The sequence below is a fragment of the Lacerta agilis genome, chromosome 10 (assembly GCF_009819535.1).
Source record: "Lacerta agilis isolate rLacAgi1 chromosome 10, rLacAgi1.pri, whole genome shotgun sequence".
In the NCBI taxonomy this organism is placed as follows: Eukaryota; Metazoa; Chordata; class Lepidosauria; order Squamata; family Lacertidae; genus Lacerta; species Lacerta agilis.
Genome location: NC_046321.1, coordinates 18,290,318 through 18,302,779, shown reverse-complemented (window position 1 = coordinate 18,302,779; position 12,462 = coordinate 18,290,318). Strand labels below are relative to the sequence as shown.

General features: G+C 47.1%; 1 protein-coding gene across 2 annotated transcripts in view; it reads right to left on the bottom strand.

Moving 5' to 3' along the window:
* The window catches only part of FGD4 (FYVE, RhoGEF and PH domain containing 4), a 106,629-nt gene extending 95,051 nt beyond the window's left edge, over positions 1 to 11,578 (bottom strand). For both annotated transcript variants that reach the window (XM_033161962.1, XM_033161961.1), the window contains exon 1: positions 11,194 to 11,578. In XM_033161962.1, coding sequence (XP_033017853.1) covers positions 11,194 to 11,353 — 160 coding nt within the window. In that variant the 5' untranslated portion in view covers positions 11,354 to 11,578. The remainder of the gene's footprint in view (positions 1 to 11,193) is intronic.
* Between the last annotated feature and the right edge of the window lie 884 nt (positions 11,579 to 12,462).

The following is a 12,462-nucleotide window of genomic DNA, read 5'->3' as shown; positions in this document are numbered from 1 at the left end:
CAAAATCCGTAAAGTACTGCATCACAAAGTCTATTTACTTCAGACCTTTAAAAATGCCACATGCTGCAGCAAATGATTCTGTGGTTTTTTAAGCATTCAGACAAGTTAGACGGGTTATCCTCATCACAGAAATGCTAATGAATCTCTGTTAACATGGAGCCTAAAGGAAATACAAGCATGATTGAGCTTGAAGCCTGATTTATATACAACAGAATGCCACCACCTTGTTCACTTCAACTAAACCAAAAATACCATACATTTCGGCTCCACAAGCATAAACTTTATAGTGTGTTTTTTAAATACATTTTTAAAAAGTTAATACTAACATAATTATATCTTACTACTCGCGTGCAATACACATACAAGACTCATTTGATAATTGAGGTTAATTGTACTAAATTCAGGAGAAAATACTTGGGTGAGGCAGTTACAGGTAGGTAGCTGTGTTGGTCTGCCATAGTCAAAACAAAATAATAAAAAATAAAAATTCCTTCGAAGTGTGCATGCACACGAAAGCTCATACCAAGAACAAACTTAGTTGGTCTCTAAGGTGCTACTAGAAGGAATTTTTTACTTTTTTATTTTGTTTTAGGTGAGGCAGTCTCTCAAAATGACACCTGCAAGATGCAGGGTTGAACATTTTTCTTGATTATACCGTATTTTTCGGTCCATAAGGCGCTCCGGACCACAAGACGCACTTGTTTTTTTAAAGGGGAAAAACCAGGAAAAAATATTTTCCTGGTTTTCCTCCTCTAAAAAACCGGGAGAGGGGCGCTGGAGGGGAAGCCCCTTCTCCCTTTTCCTTAAAGGGACATGGGGACGAGGGGAGAAAGTTTCTCCCCTCCTCCCCTCCCCATGTCCCTTTAAAGCAACAGGGGATAAGCCTGCTTTTGGCATCGGGGCGCAGGGTGGTGGAGAAAGCAGCAGCATCCCCGCTGTTTCCTCCACCACCCCTCTGCTGGGGAGGCAGCGGAGATGCTGGCACGATCCACCAACATCCCCTTCGCTTCCCGCCGCCTCCCCCCATCCCCCGTCGCGTTCGGCGGGAGGTGGGGGGAGGCAGCAGAGATGTTGGTGGATCGTGCTAGCAGCTCCGTGAACAGAGCTGCTGGCACGATCCACCAACATCCCCTTCGCTTCCCGCCGCCTCCCCCCATCCCCGTCGCGTTCTGCGGGAGGTGGGGGGAGGCGGCAGAGATGTTGGTGGATCGTGCCTGCAGCTCCGTGAACGGAGCTGCTGGCACGATCCACCAACATCCCCTTCGCTTCCCGCCGCCTCCCCCCATCCCCCGTCGCGTTCGGCGGGAGGTGGGGGGAGGCGGCAGAGATGTTGGTGGATCGTGCCTGCAGCTCCGTGAACGGAGCTGCTGGCACGATCCACCAACATCCCCTTCGCTTCCCGCCGCCTCCCCCCATCCCCCGTCGCGTTCTGCGGGAGGTGGGGGGAGGCGGCAGAGATGTTGGTGGATCGTGCCTGCAGCTCCGTGAACGGAGCTGCTGGCACGATCCACCAACATCCCCTTCGCTTCCCGCCGCCTCCCCCCATCCCCCGTCGCGTTCGGCGGGAGGTGGGGGGAGGCGGCAGAGATGTTGGTGGATCGTGCCTGCAGCTCCGTGAACGGAGCTGCTGGCACGATCCACCAACATCCCCTTCGCTTCCCGCCGCCTCCCCCATCCCCCGTCGCGTTCGGCGGGAGGTGGGGGAGGCGGCAGAGATGTTGGTGGATCGTGCCTGCAGCTCCGTGAACGGAGCTGCTGGCACGATCCACCAACATCCCCTTCGCTTCCCGCCGCCTCCCCCCATCCCCCGTCGCGTTCGGCGGGAGGTGGGGGGAGGCGGCAGAGATGTTGGTGGATCGTGCCTGCAGCTCCGTGAACGGAGCTGCTGGCACGATCCACCAACATCCCCTTCGCTTCCCGCCGCCTCCCCCCATCCCCCGCCGCTTTCGGGGGGGGGCCGGGGGAGGCAGCGGAGATGTTGCTGGAGTGGATCGTGCTAGCAGCTCCGCTCGCCGAAAGAAGCTTCTTTCGGTGAACGGAGGTGCTGGCATGATACAGCAACATCGCCGCTGCCTCCCCCCACCTCCCGCCGAACGCGGCAGGGGATGAGGGGAGGCAGTGGGAGCAAAGCCTTCGCTCCATAAGGTGCACAGGGATTTTCCTTTCCTTTTTAGGAGGGAAAAAGTGCGTCTTATGGAGCGTAAAATACGGTAATTAGCACATGTTATTCAAGCGAACTGTTGTAAGAATTTAAGGTCTTTTATTTATATATATATAATATATATTAATTCACAAAGCAAACACAGGAAAAACAGGCCTCACACCATTTTTCACTCCCAAACTGACAAACTGTTTCTCTGCAAGGAGGAAGGAGGTGAGCAGCCCTCTGAGTGATAATCTCTGGCATTCTGATGGGCCATTTCCCATGGATTTGGCCAGGGCTAGAACAAAGGACGGTCATTAGCCCTGCATTAGCCCTGCCTGCCCAGGACAGGAAACCATGAACACTTTTGTTTTGCTGAAGTGTGTGTCTGGGAGGGGTTCAAGGAGGGATGGCACAGGTGTGAGAATTCTCAGGTTACCTCCTCTGACCATCCCAATTTGTGATGTAATTCTGATGTATGTATGTTGTATGGGGGGGGCAATTTCAAAAGTCTAGAAAGGAGCTTGCGCTCCATTGTTCTAGGTCTTTTGCTTGCAAAAAAAACCTGTTGCAACAGTTTCTAATAAACAAGGGGCATCTGCCTTGCTTTAGGAGACTCGGTATTGTCTTTGTCTTTGTGCTGCGTTGTCGGGAAGGGGCTTTTAAATTATACCGCTCTTCCCGGGATTACGGACTCCCTTCTGGAGACGGACCCAGTTACAGAATTTTTTATATCAGAACCAAGTGACTAGACAATTGTACTGTTTATAGTTTCTCCCCTGTCCAATCCACTTTGCTGTGTTAATTTCTCAGAAGACCTGTTTGCCCAGATCCTGCTACAACACGACAATATGGAAAAAAACCCTCCTTTACTCTTCTAGAAGTGTGCTGTCATACTTCAGGCAATAAGGGGTATTATATTATATTTCTACTCTATCCTGAATGTGTTTCTATCTCATGGAATGAGTTGGTTCAGGTACTAAAAAACAACAGTAAATTTAGAAGACCAGAACAGCAGATGGTTTCATACAACTTAGCAGCCAATTACAGCAACATTTAGTTCTTTGTTCCATTGGAGTGGTAAGATTTCCAATCTCCGCTCAACCTTTCTTGTCTTTTCCATTGCTCTTGCTTGACAGTTTTATTTCTGTGCCCTTTTCTCTACTTGCTTCCAACTGTAATCCACTTAATGCTCTATTTCTCTCAGCCTTTGTGCTGTTTGTAGCACCAGACCACAAAGCCTGAAACAATTCTTTTAAATGCCTCTTTGGTGAATCCCTCTCTCTCTTGGTCCCAGCTTTCCCCTTTTTACTTGTGGCATGTAACTTCTCACAACGCTCTCATGCTTTTCCGCCTTCCTGGAATCCCCATCTCACCTCTCTCAACTTATCTTAAACATGAAATAAAACAATGTTATCAACCACCCTTCTCTGAAGGGCATGGTTTCCCCATCTCCACAACACCCCACACACACACCCCAGGCTGAGAGAACACAACTGGAACAAGGTCTACACCACACAGGTTCCTTTTGTCCCGCTTAGGTAATTCCAACTAGCATCTACACATAGGAATAGCAAATTTCTTAAACCAAAAAACTGCAACCCCCCCAAAAAAAAACTCGTGCTCAAGGACCAGCTATACAACCTCCACTGCAATTGGTGTACCATCTACCAAGTTTAATGAGGCAACATTCCTAACATATGCAAAAATATTGGGCAATTTCCTATACTAATTGAAATTGCCCTGTGTCGTTAATTGTTATGAAATTGTTGCCATAATTCGGATTTCCGGCCGGACGAGGAGCCGAGAGGAGACGGGACTTAGCCTACCCATCTTTGTTGTAATTTTCCATCCTTAAGAAAGGAAGGAAGGGAAAACTGGAGAGGAAGGACACTTTACATTTACCCTTATTAAATCCACACTAGAGCCCCTGCTGCAGCAGATACTGTGTTTGTTTGTTTATCTAATACAATTTAGATATCAACTGATTGTAAAAGCAACAACAACCTCAAAAGTGGTTTGCCATGATTCACAACTTAAAAGAAACAACTGCCCACAACATGGAAAAACTCCAAGCAGTGCACTGTCTCTCCCCAGGAGTCTGCGATAGCTCAGTTTGTAGAGCATAAGAGACTCTTCATCTCAGGGTTGTGGGTTTGAGCCCCATATTGGGCAAAATATTCCTTCATTGCAGGGGGCTGGGCTAGATGACCCTTGTGGTCCCTTCCAACTCTACTATTGATTCTATGAGCCTAGTTCTGCCCAACATGCTAATTTTGTACATGCAAAAACTTCTGTGTAGGGAAGCATTCACTTATGCAAACTTCCATCTGAAGCGTGAACTGGTGTAGCCCAGAGATAGCTTTCCATCTCAGATAGAAGTAGGATCCAGATCTTTAACTGGTCAGGATGTTCACAGCTCTGCCTCTCCAGGCAGCTAAGGACAGATAAACCAGGAATGCACTGCACTGAATATAAAGGAGCTGCTGGGAGCACTAACAAATCTAGTGAATCACTGCTCCATTGTTCTCAGTACTGACAGAGGCCTGTTTCTGCAATGCCAGGAAAAAGCTTCTGAATGAGAGGTGAGCTCGCCTAGCTGCTGGGCAGCAACGCTTCGCATTTGTTCAGTAGAAAGAAGACATAGTTCATTCCTGTCAGAAGACTTCAGCATGTTTTGCAAGGCACAGAGGCATGAGAATCACAAACTTGTCACCAAAAGTTGGCAATTCTGACAAATATACCTATCCTAGAATATACCTAGAATGCACCCTTACCAAGAAGACTGAAGCCATTGATTTGGAGTAGAGCCCCAGGCTGCTGGGAAATCAACATTCATGCTGTGGCCCCTCTGGTTGCAGCAGCTCAGTGTTTCAGAGTCACCAAGATAACTGAAGAGGCTTCTCCAACATAGCAAAGGAACCATACATGGACAGGCCATGCATTAGATTTAGAGTTTCTTCCCAGGACTGGTGAGCAGTGGAGGAGTTTAAAGCTCCACTGCTAGAAAGAACATTAACTGGGTAACATTCAACATTCTGGTGGCTTCTGGTCCATGCAGAAATGTGTGCCACTTTACGTGGTCTGCTACCCCAAAATGGGATGAAGCCAATTGATTTTAATCAGTAATATGGTAGCTGATGCCATCAGCTGCCTTGCTGGAGCTGCAATGGGTTGCTGGAAGTCAACACCTTCCTGGACAGTTGTGACCACAGCTCTCAAACACTTGTCACTGCTTTCTAAAAAAAAACCATGGTAGCAGGAATTCATGAAGCAATTTGATTATAATAGTATACTAGGGAAGTATTGTTGGTGTCTATACCAACTCTGGAATGGCCAATCCTTCCACAACTGCAAATGCCAGTAATTGCTGTTCAGCAGTGGAACAGACTCCCACAACTGGTGGTGGACTCTCCTTCCTTGGAGGTTTCTAAGCAGATGTTGGATGGCCAGCTGTCACGTATGATCTAATTGAGATTCCTGCATTACAGGGGGTTGGACTAGATAACCCTCAGGGTCCCTTCCAAATAAGGATGCTTATCCCTATGAACAACAAAAGATGCATCCAATTCAATATGGTTAGGATGAATAGTAAAAAGCAAATGGAGATGATCAGCTAAATATGCAGGATGCTTCTGTACAACAATCTCCCTTTCTGAAATAAGGCAAATTCTTTAAAGCCAAGGGTTATAAGAAGCCTGGACTCAAGCCATATGTCACAATTCTGCTAATATTAACCATAAGCCCTATTCATTTAAAGAGATGTTTAAGTACATGATCCCACACCAAAATCAATGCAATATGCAAATGCTTGACATTGGCAGAATTGTGTCCTATGAACCTGATAATCCAAATCTACAGAAATTTGCTTTAAATGACTTTTCAGTCTCTATTTGGACAGTAATTTACTTTCAGCTCCACAGAATATTTTACAGAGCTTACTGGACCCCACAATATTGATTGATTGATTGATTGATCGATCGATGATTGAACAAAAGGGAAAAAATCTTCTGACCAGTGCAAAAGCACCACTCAGTATGTTATAGGACTATTGAATGGTCAACTCTTCCTGGTAGACGCTTGGGTTGCGAACGTGATCCGTGCGGGAGGCATGTTCGCAACCAGCAGTGCAGTGTCTGCACACGCACGGGTCACAATTCGGTTTTTTTTTTTTTTTTTTTTTTTTTTTTGTTCGGCACTTATCGCAAAGCGCGGTTTAGTATTTCTGCGAATGCGCGGGCGCCGGAACCCGGAAGTAACCCGTTCTGGTACTTCTGGGTTCGGGCGCAGTGCGCAACCCGAAAACACACAACCTGAAGCGGCCGTAACCTGAGTTATGACTGTATATGAACTTGTCAATTTCGTAGTTGTTTGGGTATTGCTGATAGCTCAAATTATAAAAGCAGAAAATTTAAACTTCTCCAAAAACACAAGATCGGAAGAAAGAAACTAGAACTTTTAGCTGTATGAGAGGAAATAGACTCTAGAAAACATGGAGAAGCTGCAACCTTTGAAGAGAGTCTTTTTCATAGTTGTTTATAATGCAAAAGTTCCTTCTGAGATATATTAACTCCATGCTGCAATGTTCTGTTTCACCCTAGTACCCTTCTGGCACCAATCTGAAGAACTGTGCAAAGGACGATAACTCAGCTGGTAGAGCACGAGACTGTTAATCTAGGGTCTGTTAATCTAGGGTCGTGTGTCCAAGTCCCATGTTGGGCAAAAGATTCCTGCATTGCGGGGGGTTGAACCTCGTGGTCCCCTTCCAACTCTACAATTCTATGATATATTGCATGTGACTATAGAATATATGTATTTCTTTCTGTTGCATGATGCTTTTTTTAAATAAAATATATCAAGGACTCCCATGCATTTTTGCACATACACCACATTCAGCTCAGTCATTCTTTGCATTAACCAATACAAGAGCAAAATTACTCATCAATGTGTTTCAGTCAAGAGCACAGCAGTGAGTAGCAAATCATTCCCAGCAGGACAGCTTGTGCCCAAAGGTTTCTATTCTCTTCACTGCAGTGGTGGAGAGGGATGGAGGGAGGAGGTTAATTCACACCAGTTTATGTACTTAGTTTAGAGTTTCCAACTTTCATATCATAAAACATTAACAAGCTCAGTACTGTATTACTGAAGTAACAAATTAGTCCACTGAAAGCTTTCACAAATGGATAGCAACAACAAGAAACATTAGATAAAAGCAGCAACAAAATGAAGAACAAATGCAGCTTTTCTTGCAGCTTTTTCCCAGGCTGCAGGGAGCACTGAGCTGAATACAGATAGTCTTCTGGTTCCCTTTGCAGGGCGGTATCACTGCAGTAGCTGATGCTTAGGCAATAGAGAGAATCCACTGCAGAGCGGAAACAGCATTTCAGGCAAATCTGCTCCACTGAGCTATGGCCCCTATTGTTAAAAAGTCCTACTAGCAATTTTGTTTATAACAGGAATTGGTGTTGCTGCTTTTGTACTTTGAAACTGGTTTTCTGTGCTCAGCCCATTAATGGTAGTGATTAACCAAAGTGCTCTACCCTACTGCATTTGCAGTGTTTCCTCATGCTCCACACCTCCAATACTTGCAAGTTCCTAGCAGAGAGCAGCCATCATGGCTAGTATGTATTTTACGCTCCATAAGGCGCACTTTTTCCCTCCTAAGAGGGGGAAATCCCTGTGCGCCTTATGGAACGAAGGCTTCACTCCGCTGCCCCCCACCCCCACCCCGCCGCGTTCTGCGGGAGGAGGCAGCGGCGATGTTGCTGGATCATGCCAGCACCTCCGTTCCCCGAAAGAAGCTTCTTTCTGCGAATGGAGGTGCTGGCACGATCCAGCAACATCCGCTGCCTCCCTCCCCCCCACCTCCCGCCGAACGCGGCGGGGGATGGGGGGAGGCAGCAGGAAGCAGAGGGGATGTTGCTGGAAAATATTTTTTCCCTGGTTTTTCTCCTTTAAAAAACAGGTGTGTCTTGTGGTCCGGAGCGCCTTATGGACCGAAAAATACGGTAACTATCACCAGTCCTTCCTCTAGGAATTTGCCGGTCCTCTTTTAAAGCCATCAAAGTCCCCCAGTTTAACTATGTACTACATGAAGAAGTACTTTTTTTTTTACTTGTCCTGAATCTTCCAACATTCAGCATCACTGGATGTCCACGAGCCCTAGGGTTATAGAAATTTTTTTTCTATTGCTCAGCACCCCAGCAAATAAGGAAATCTCTACCAAGCATGTAGGAGACAAGGTTTCATAGATGTTACCAGAAGTTACCCATGTTTGTGAAGTGAGGAAAGATTCTCCGTAACCACAAAGGCTAATTTTTTCTTAGAAAACGAGGATTTTTTTCCTTTCTTTTGGAAAATAAGTTGTTTTCTTCTGAAATGACTATTAATTTAAACATCATGTGGCTGTCTGACTGGAGGGCCTGATAGTGGCAGTATCACATTGAAGGCACGCAGCGTCTTGAAGATATGCAGTTTTATATAATCTGAACTCGAAGAAATGCAGTGTCTTATCCCCCTACATCCCAAATGCACCTCAACCCATGATACAAAAGAGCATTTAATCCAATTTGCACTCACTTCCTTAAGAGAATACCTTTATACCATAAGAAATCAGAATGAACTTCCTTCTCCTTGTATCTTGCTTTGGTACAGTACTAGGCAACTAGTGGGCAGGCAAAAAGGACTGGCCAGTGTGATATGGTTTTTCTGCTACTCATGCTGGCTCACAAGTGCCTCCATCCATACACCTTCTACCTCAAACTCTGAACCAGTTTGGGCACTGACCAAAAGCTAAGTAGATTACCTGGAAACCTATGGATTCTCACACATCATGGCAACCATTTACATGAGGTTAACCCGACATAGGGATTTCCAGGACCACTTATCCATCAACGTGCAACCAATTCTGAATTTTGTTCACTGTGATCTCCATTCCCAATTTAATGTTTCTCTCAAACTTGAGCAACTTTCTTTGTGTTGGTAAAGTAAATTTAAAGGACCCCTGGATGGTTAAGTCCAGTCAAAGGTGACTATGGGGTGTGGCACTCATCTCACTTTTCAGGCTGAGCAGTACCTATTTATCTATTTGCACCAGTATGCTTTCAAATTGGTAGGTTGGCAGGAGCTGGGACAGAGCAATGGGAGCTCACCGCACTGTGGGGATCCTTTGTGTTACAGAGGTATTACGCTCCCTTTCTCTCAATATATACATATTTGCCATTCCCATTTTTACAACTCTTTACTAGGCAAAAACAAAGCAAACCCACAAAGGGGATGCTGTAAATAAAAATCTATAAATCAGCATTACCATCTGTTTAAACAGGAAATAAACAAGCAGAATAGTTCCCCACGCTCTAAGCTATCCAACACTCTGGATGCAGTACTGATGCTTTTGTGAAAATTTTCTGCCCCCTAGCAATAACCTAAATAGTTGACATATTTCCAAACGCCTTACATGAGACAAAGATTTGCACTCATGCCCGTTTTGTTTCTTTTCATCCAACATGGAACCGGTGTCATGCAGTTAAATTGAGTGATTTTTTTAAAGGTCTCGTTTACCTTTCACAAGTAGATAAAAAGGAGCTACAGTCTACTCAGCAAGTATCTTATCCTTAATTGGCACAGTGCTTCTTCCTTTAACATGCATACACAAAACCACGTCCAGCAGCTGTTCACCAAAGATTAGCACCTCCCCAGAAGGAAAGCTTTCTGTAGATTAGCAAATATTTTTTCACTGTACAGCAAACGTGGCTCACCGGTGGCCCTCCAAATATTGTTGGATTCTAGCTCCCATCAGTGTCAGCCAGCATGGCCAATGGTGGAAGAAGATGGGAGTTGTAGTCCACAGCATCTGGAGGTCACCATGTTGGCTATCCTGGCATAGAAACCTATGATTGCTCAAAGGATCTCTGCATCCATTGTGTTCATTTACCTAGAGTGCAGAAAGTATCTTCCACTGATATCTTTGTTGGTTCTAGATAGTTTGCTCACTGAAAACAAGCAGGCTTGCTCAAGTGTGAGAGGGGTGGGCAATTTTTATTTCAAAGAAGTCCTCCTTACCATGAAAGAAAGAAGAACTAAGACTGCAAAATAGAATCATGTAGACAATAACACATTTTCACACTATTTTGATAGAGAAAAGTGTTCCACACGAGTGATAAAAAGTAAGCACTTTAAATTAAAAACTTGCAATTGGCGTAAGAGACTTCTTTCATCTTTCAGTGTGAGAGTTAAAACCACCTTAACTTTAGGGCGAGAATTTTAAAAGTATACTTGTACAAAACTTCATCCCAAACATGCAATGGCACCAATATCAGACAAAAACAAACGTGGGCTCCCTCCTCTTTTTCCATACCTAAAGTGGGGAGGACACAAAACATGATCGTAAACAAGTTTACTTAAGAATTCAGCCAAGTTTATGCAAAGAGAGAGGGTGTGTGTAGTAACACTGTATCGGCAAGGGATTCGCAGTAAAATGCAGCTGGCCCTTCAAAAAAATATAGCAAGAGCCTGCTGGATCAGGCCAATCCGGTCTTGTCTGCTCCAGCATCCTGTTCTCACAGTGGCCGACCAGATGCCTGTGGAAAGCCTGCAAGAGAGACCTCTTCCCTCCTGCAGTTTCCAGCGACTATTACTCAGAAGCATTTCTGCCTCTGGCCAGGGACACCACACCTTACAACATATTGAAGCCTAAACTTTATGTTGCTCTATGAGTGCATGTATATTTGCAACAGTAATACTACAGTCGATTTTGCTGCGAGAGGGCTACCCCGCAGCAACTTCTGGAAGGAGGAAGTTTGGCCGCAGGGTCTCCCCAGGGGGAAGAAGAAAAAGACAGCCCAGCTAGCTGCGTTTTGCAGAGTACGCCTTTCCAACTCCTGCTGCACTTTACTTTTCCCTCGGCGCGACCTTAGACCCGAAGCTGCTGGGCGCGACGGGCCACGCCAGGACAGCCAACAAACCGCAGGAAGGAAAGGAGAGGAGAGGGGAGGGAAGGGAAGGGAAGGGAGGTCCCGGCTCAGAGCCCAAAGGTGAAGCCGGAGTTGTACCTGCTGCTGCCGCTGTTGGCGCCGCTTCCCTGGCAACGTCTCTCCTCCTCTCCGGGTGGGAAAGAGGCGAAGCTGCGGCAGCAGCCTGAGAGAAGACCAAGGCGCTGCTGCTGAGGCTGGGGCTGGATTTCCTCCGGATGGCCACCCGCCTGAAGCCCATGCTCTCGGCCCCTCCATCTTCCCCTCCCCTCGCCGGCTGCGCAAGTGAGGAAAGGGGGCAGAGAGAGACCAGACGCCAGGCAGCTGGCAGAAAGCCGCCCTTCCTCAGCCCCTGACAGGAATGGCCACGGCCATTTCCCACGCCCCCTACAGGTTCGGCTGAGGGAGGTCGGCGGCTGCTGCCACTTCTTCCTCCGGCTGCTCCGTGGGGCGCTTTGCAAAGCGGGAAGGGGCGTCGGGAAATAGGGAGGCGGAGAAAACCACCGCCTGCCTCTTTGCCCCGCCTGGTGTCGCCACTCTGCCCGAGCGCCAGACGCCGCCCGCGAGGAGGTGGAGGAGGAGGAAAGAGAGGCGCGCAGAGATTCGCGGCCGCCTCGAAATTCCCGCTCAAATCTGGCCGGCCGCCAAAGCGCGCGCCTGGCCGGCGTTGCCTTGCCTCCGCCGCAGGCGCGCGCACTCTACGCTCTGAGCTCCTTCACCTGCCAGGTGAGACAGGGGAGGAGGAGAGCCCGCCCTTCCTCCTCAGGCGGGGCAGCCACGCGCTGCTGTTACGAAAGTTCTGCTCGAGTTGCAGCCCCTGAGAGCCTGTCGGCCGCGGGCGGATTTCACACTGCCTTTTTCAGGGTTGTTACAGCTCGACTCTGTTTACTCTGCGGTAAATCCTGGCTGAGCGCCGTTGGATTGACTCCAACGAGTGCCTAGGACCGGGGCGCCTACTTAATATGATGCTTTCCACTTGATATCATAGAATCGATAGTTGGAAGGGACCCTGAGGGGCATCTAATCCTGAAGCACAGGACTCAGGCCCACAGCAGACCACCTTACCTTCTGATTAACAGCCAGACATTGCACCGTGCTTCTCTGTCCTTTCATTCCCATTTCGGCCCACTTTTTAGTTCAAGGCAATGGTGGAAATAACTGAGCTTTTTCCAATCTTCTGTTTATTATTATTATTCCGGTTTTTGGTTGCTGAAGTCCTTTGGTTGCTGAAGTTTTTACTGCTGTCTGCAATACCCATTCCTCCACTGTCTAGGCAAATAGGCCTCTGAATACGAGTTGCTGAGAACTGCAGGTGGGGACAGTTGCTGTTGCACTCAAGTTCTCCTTCAA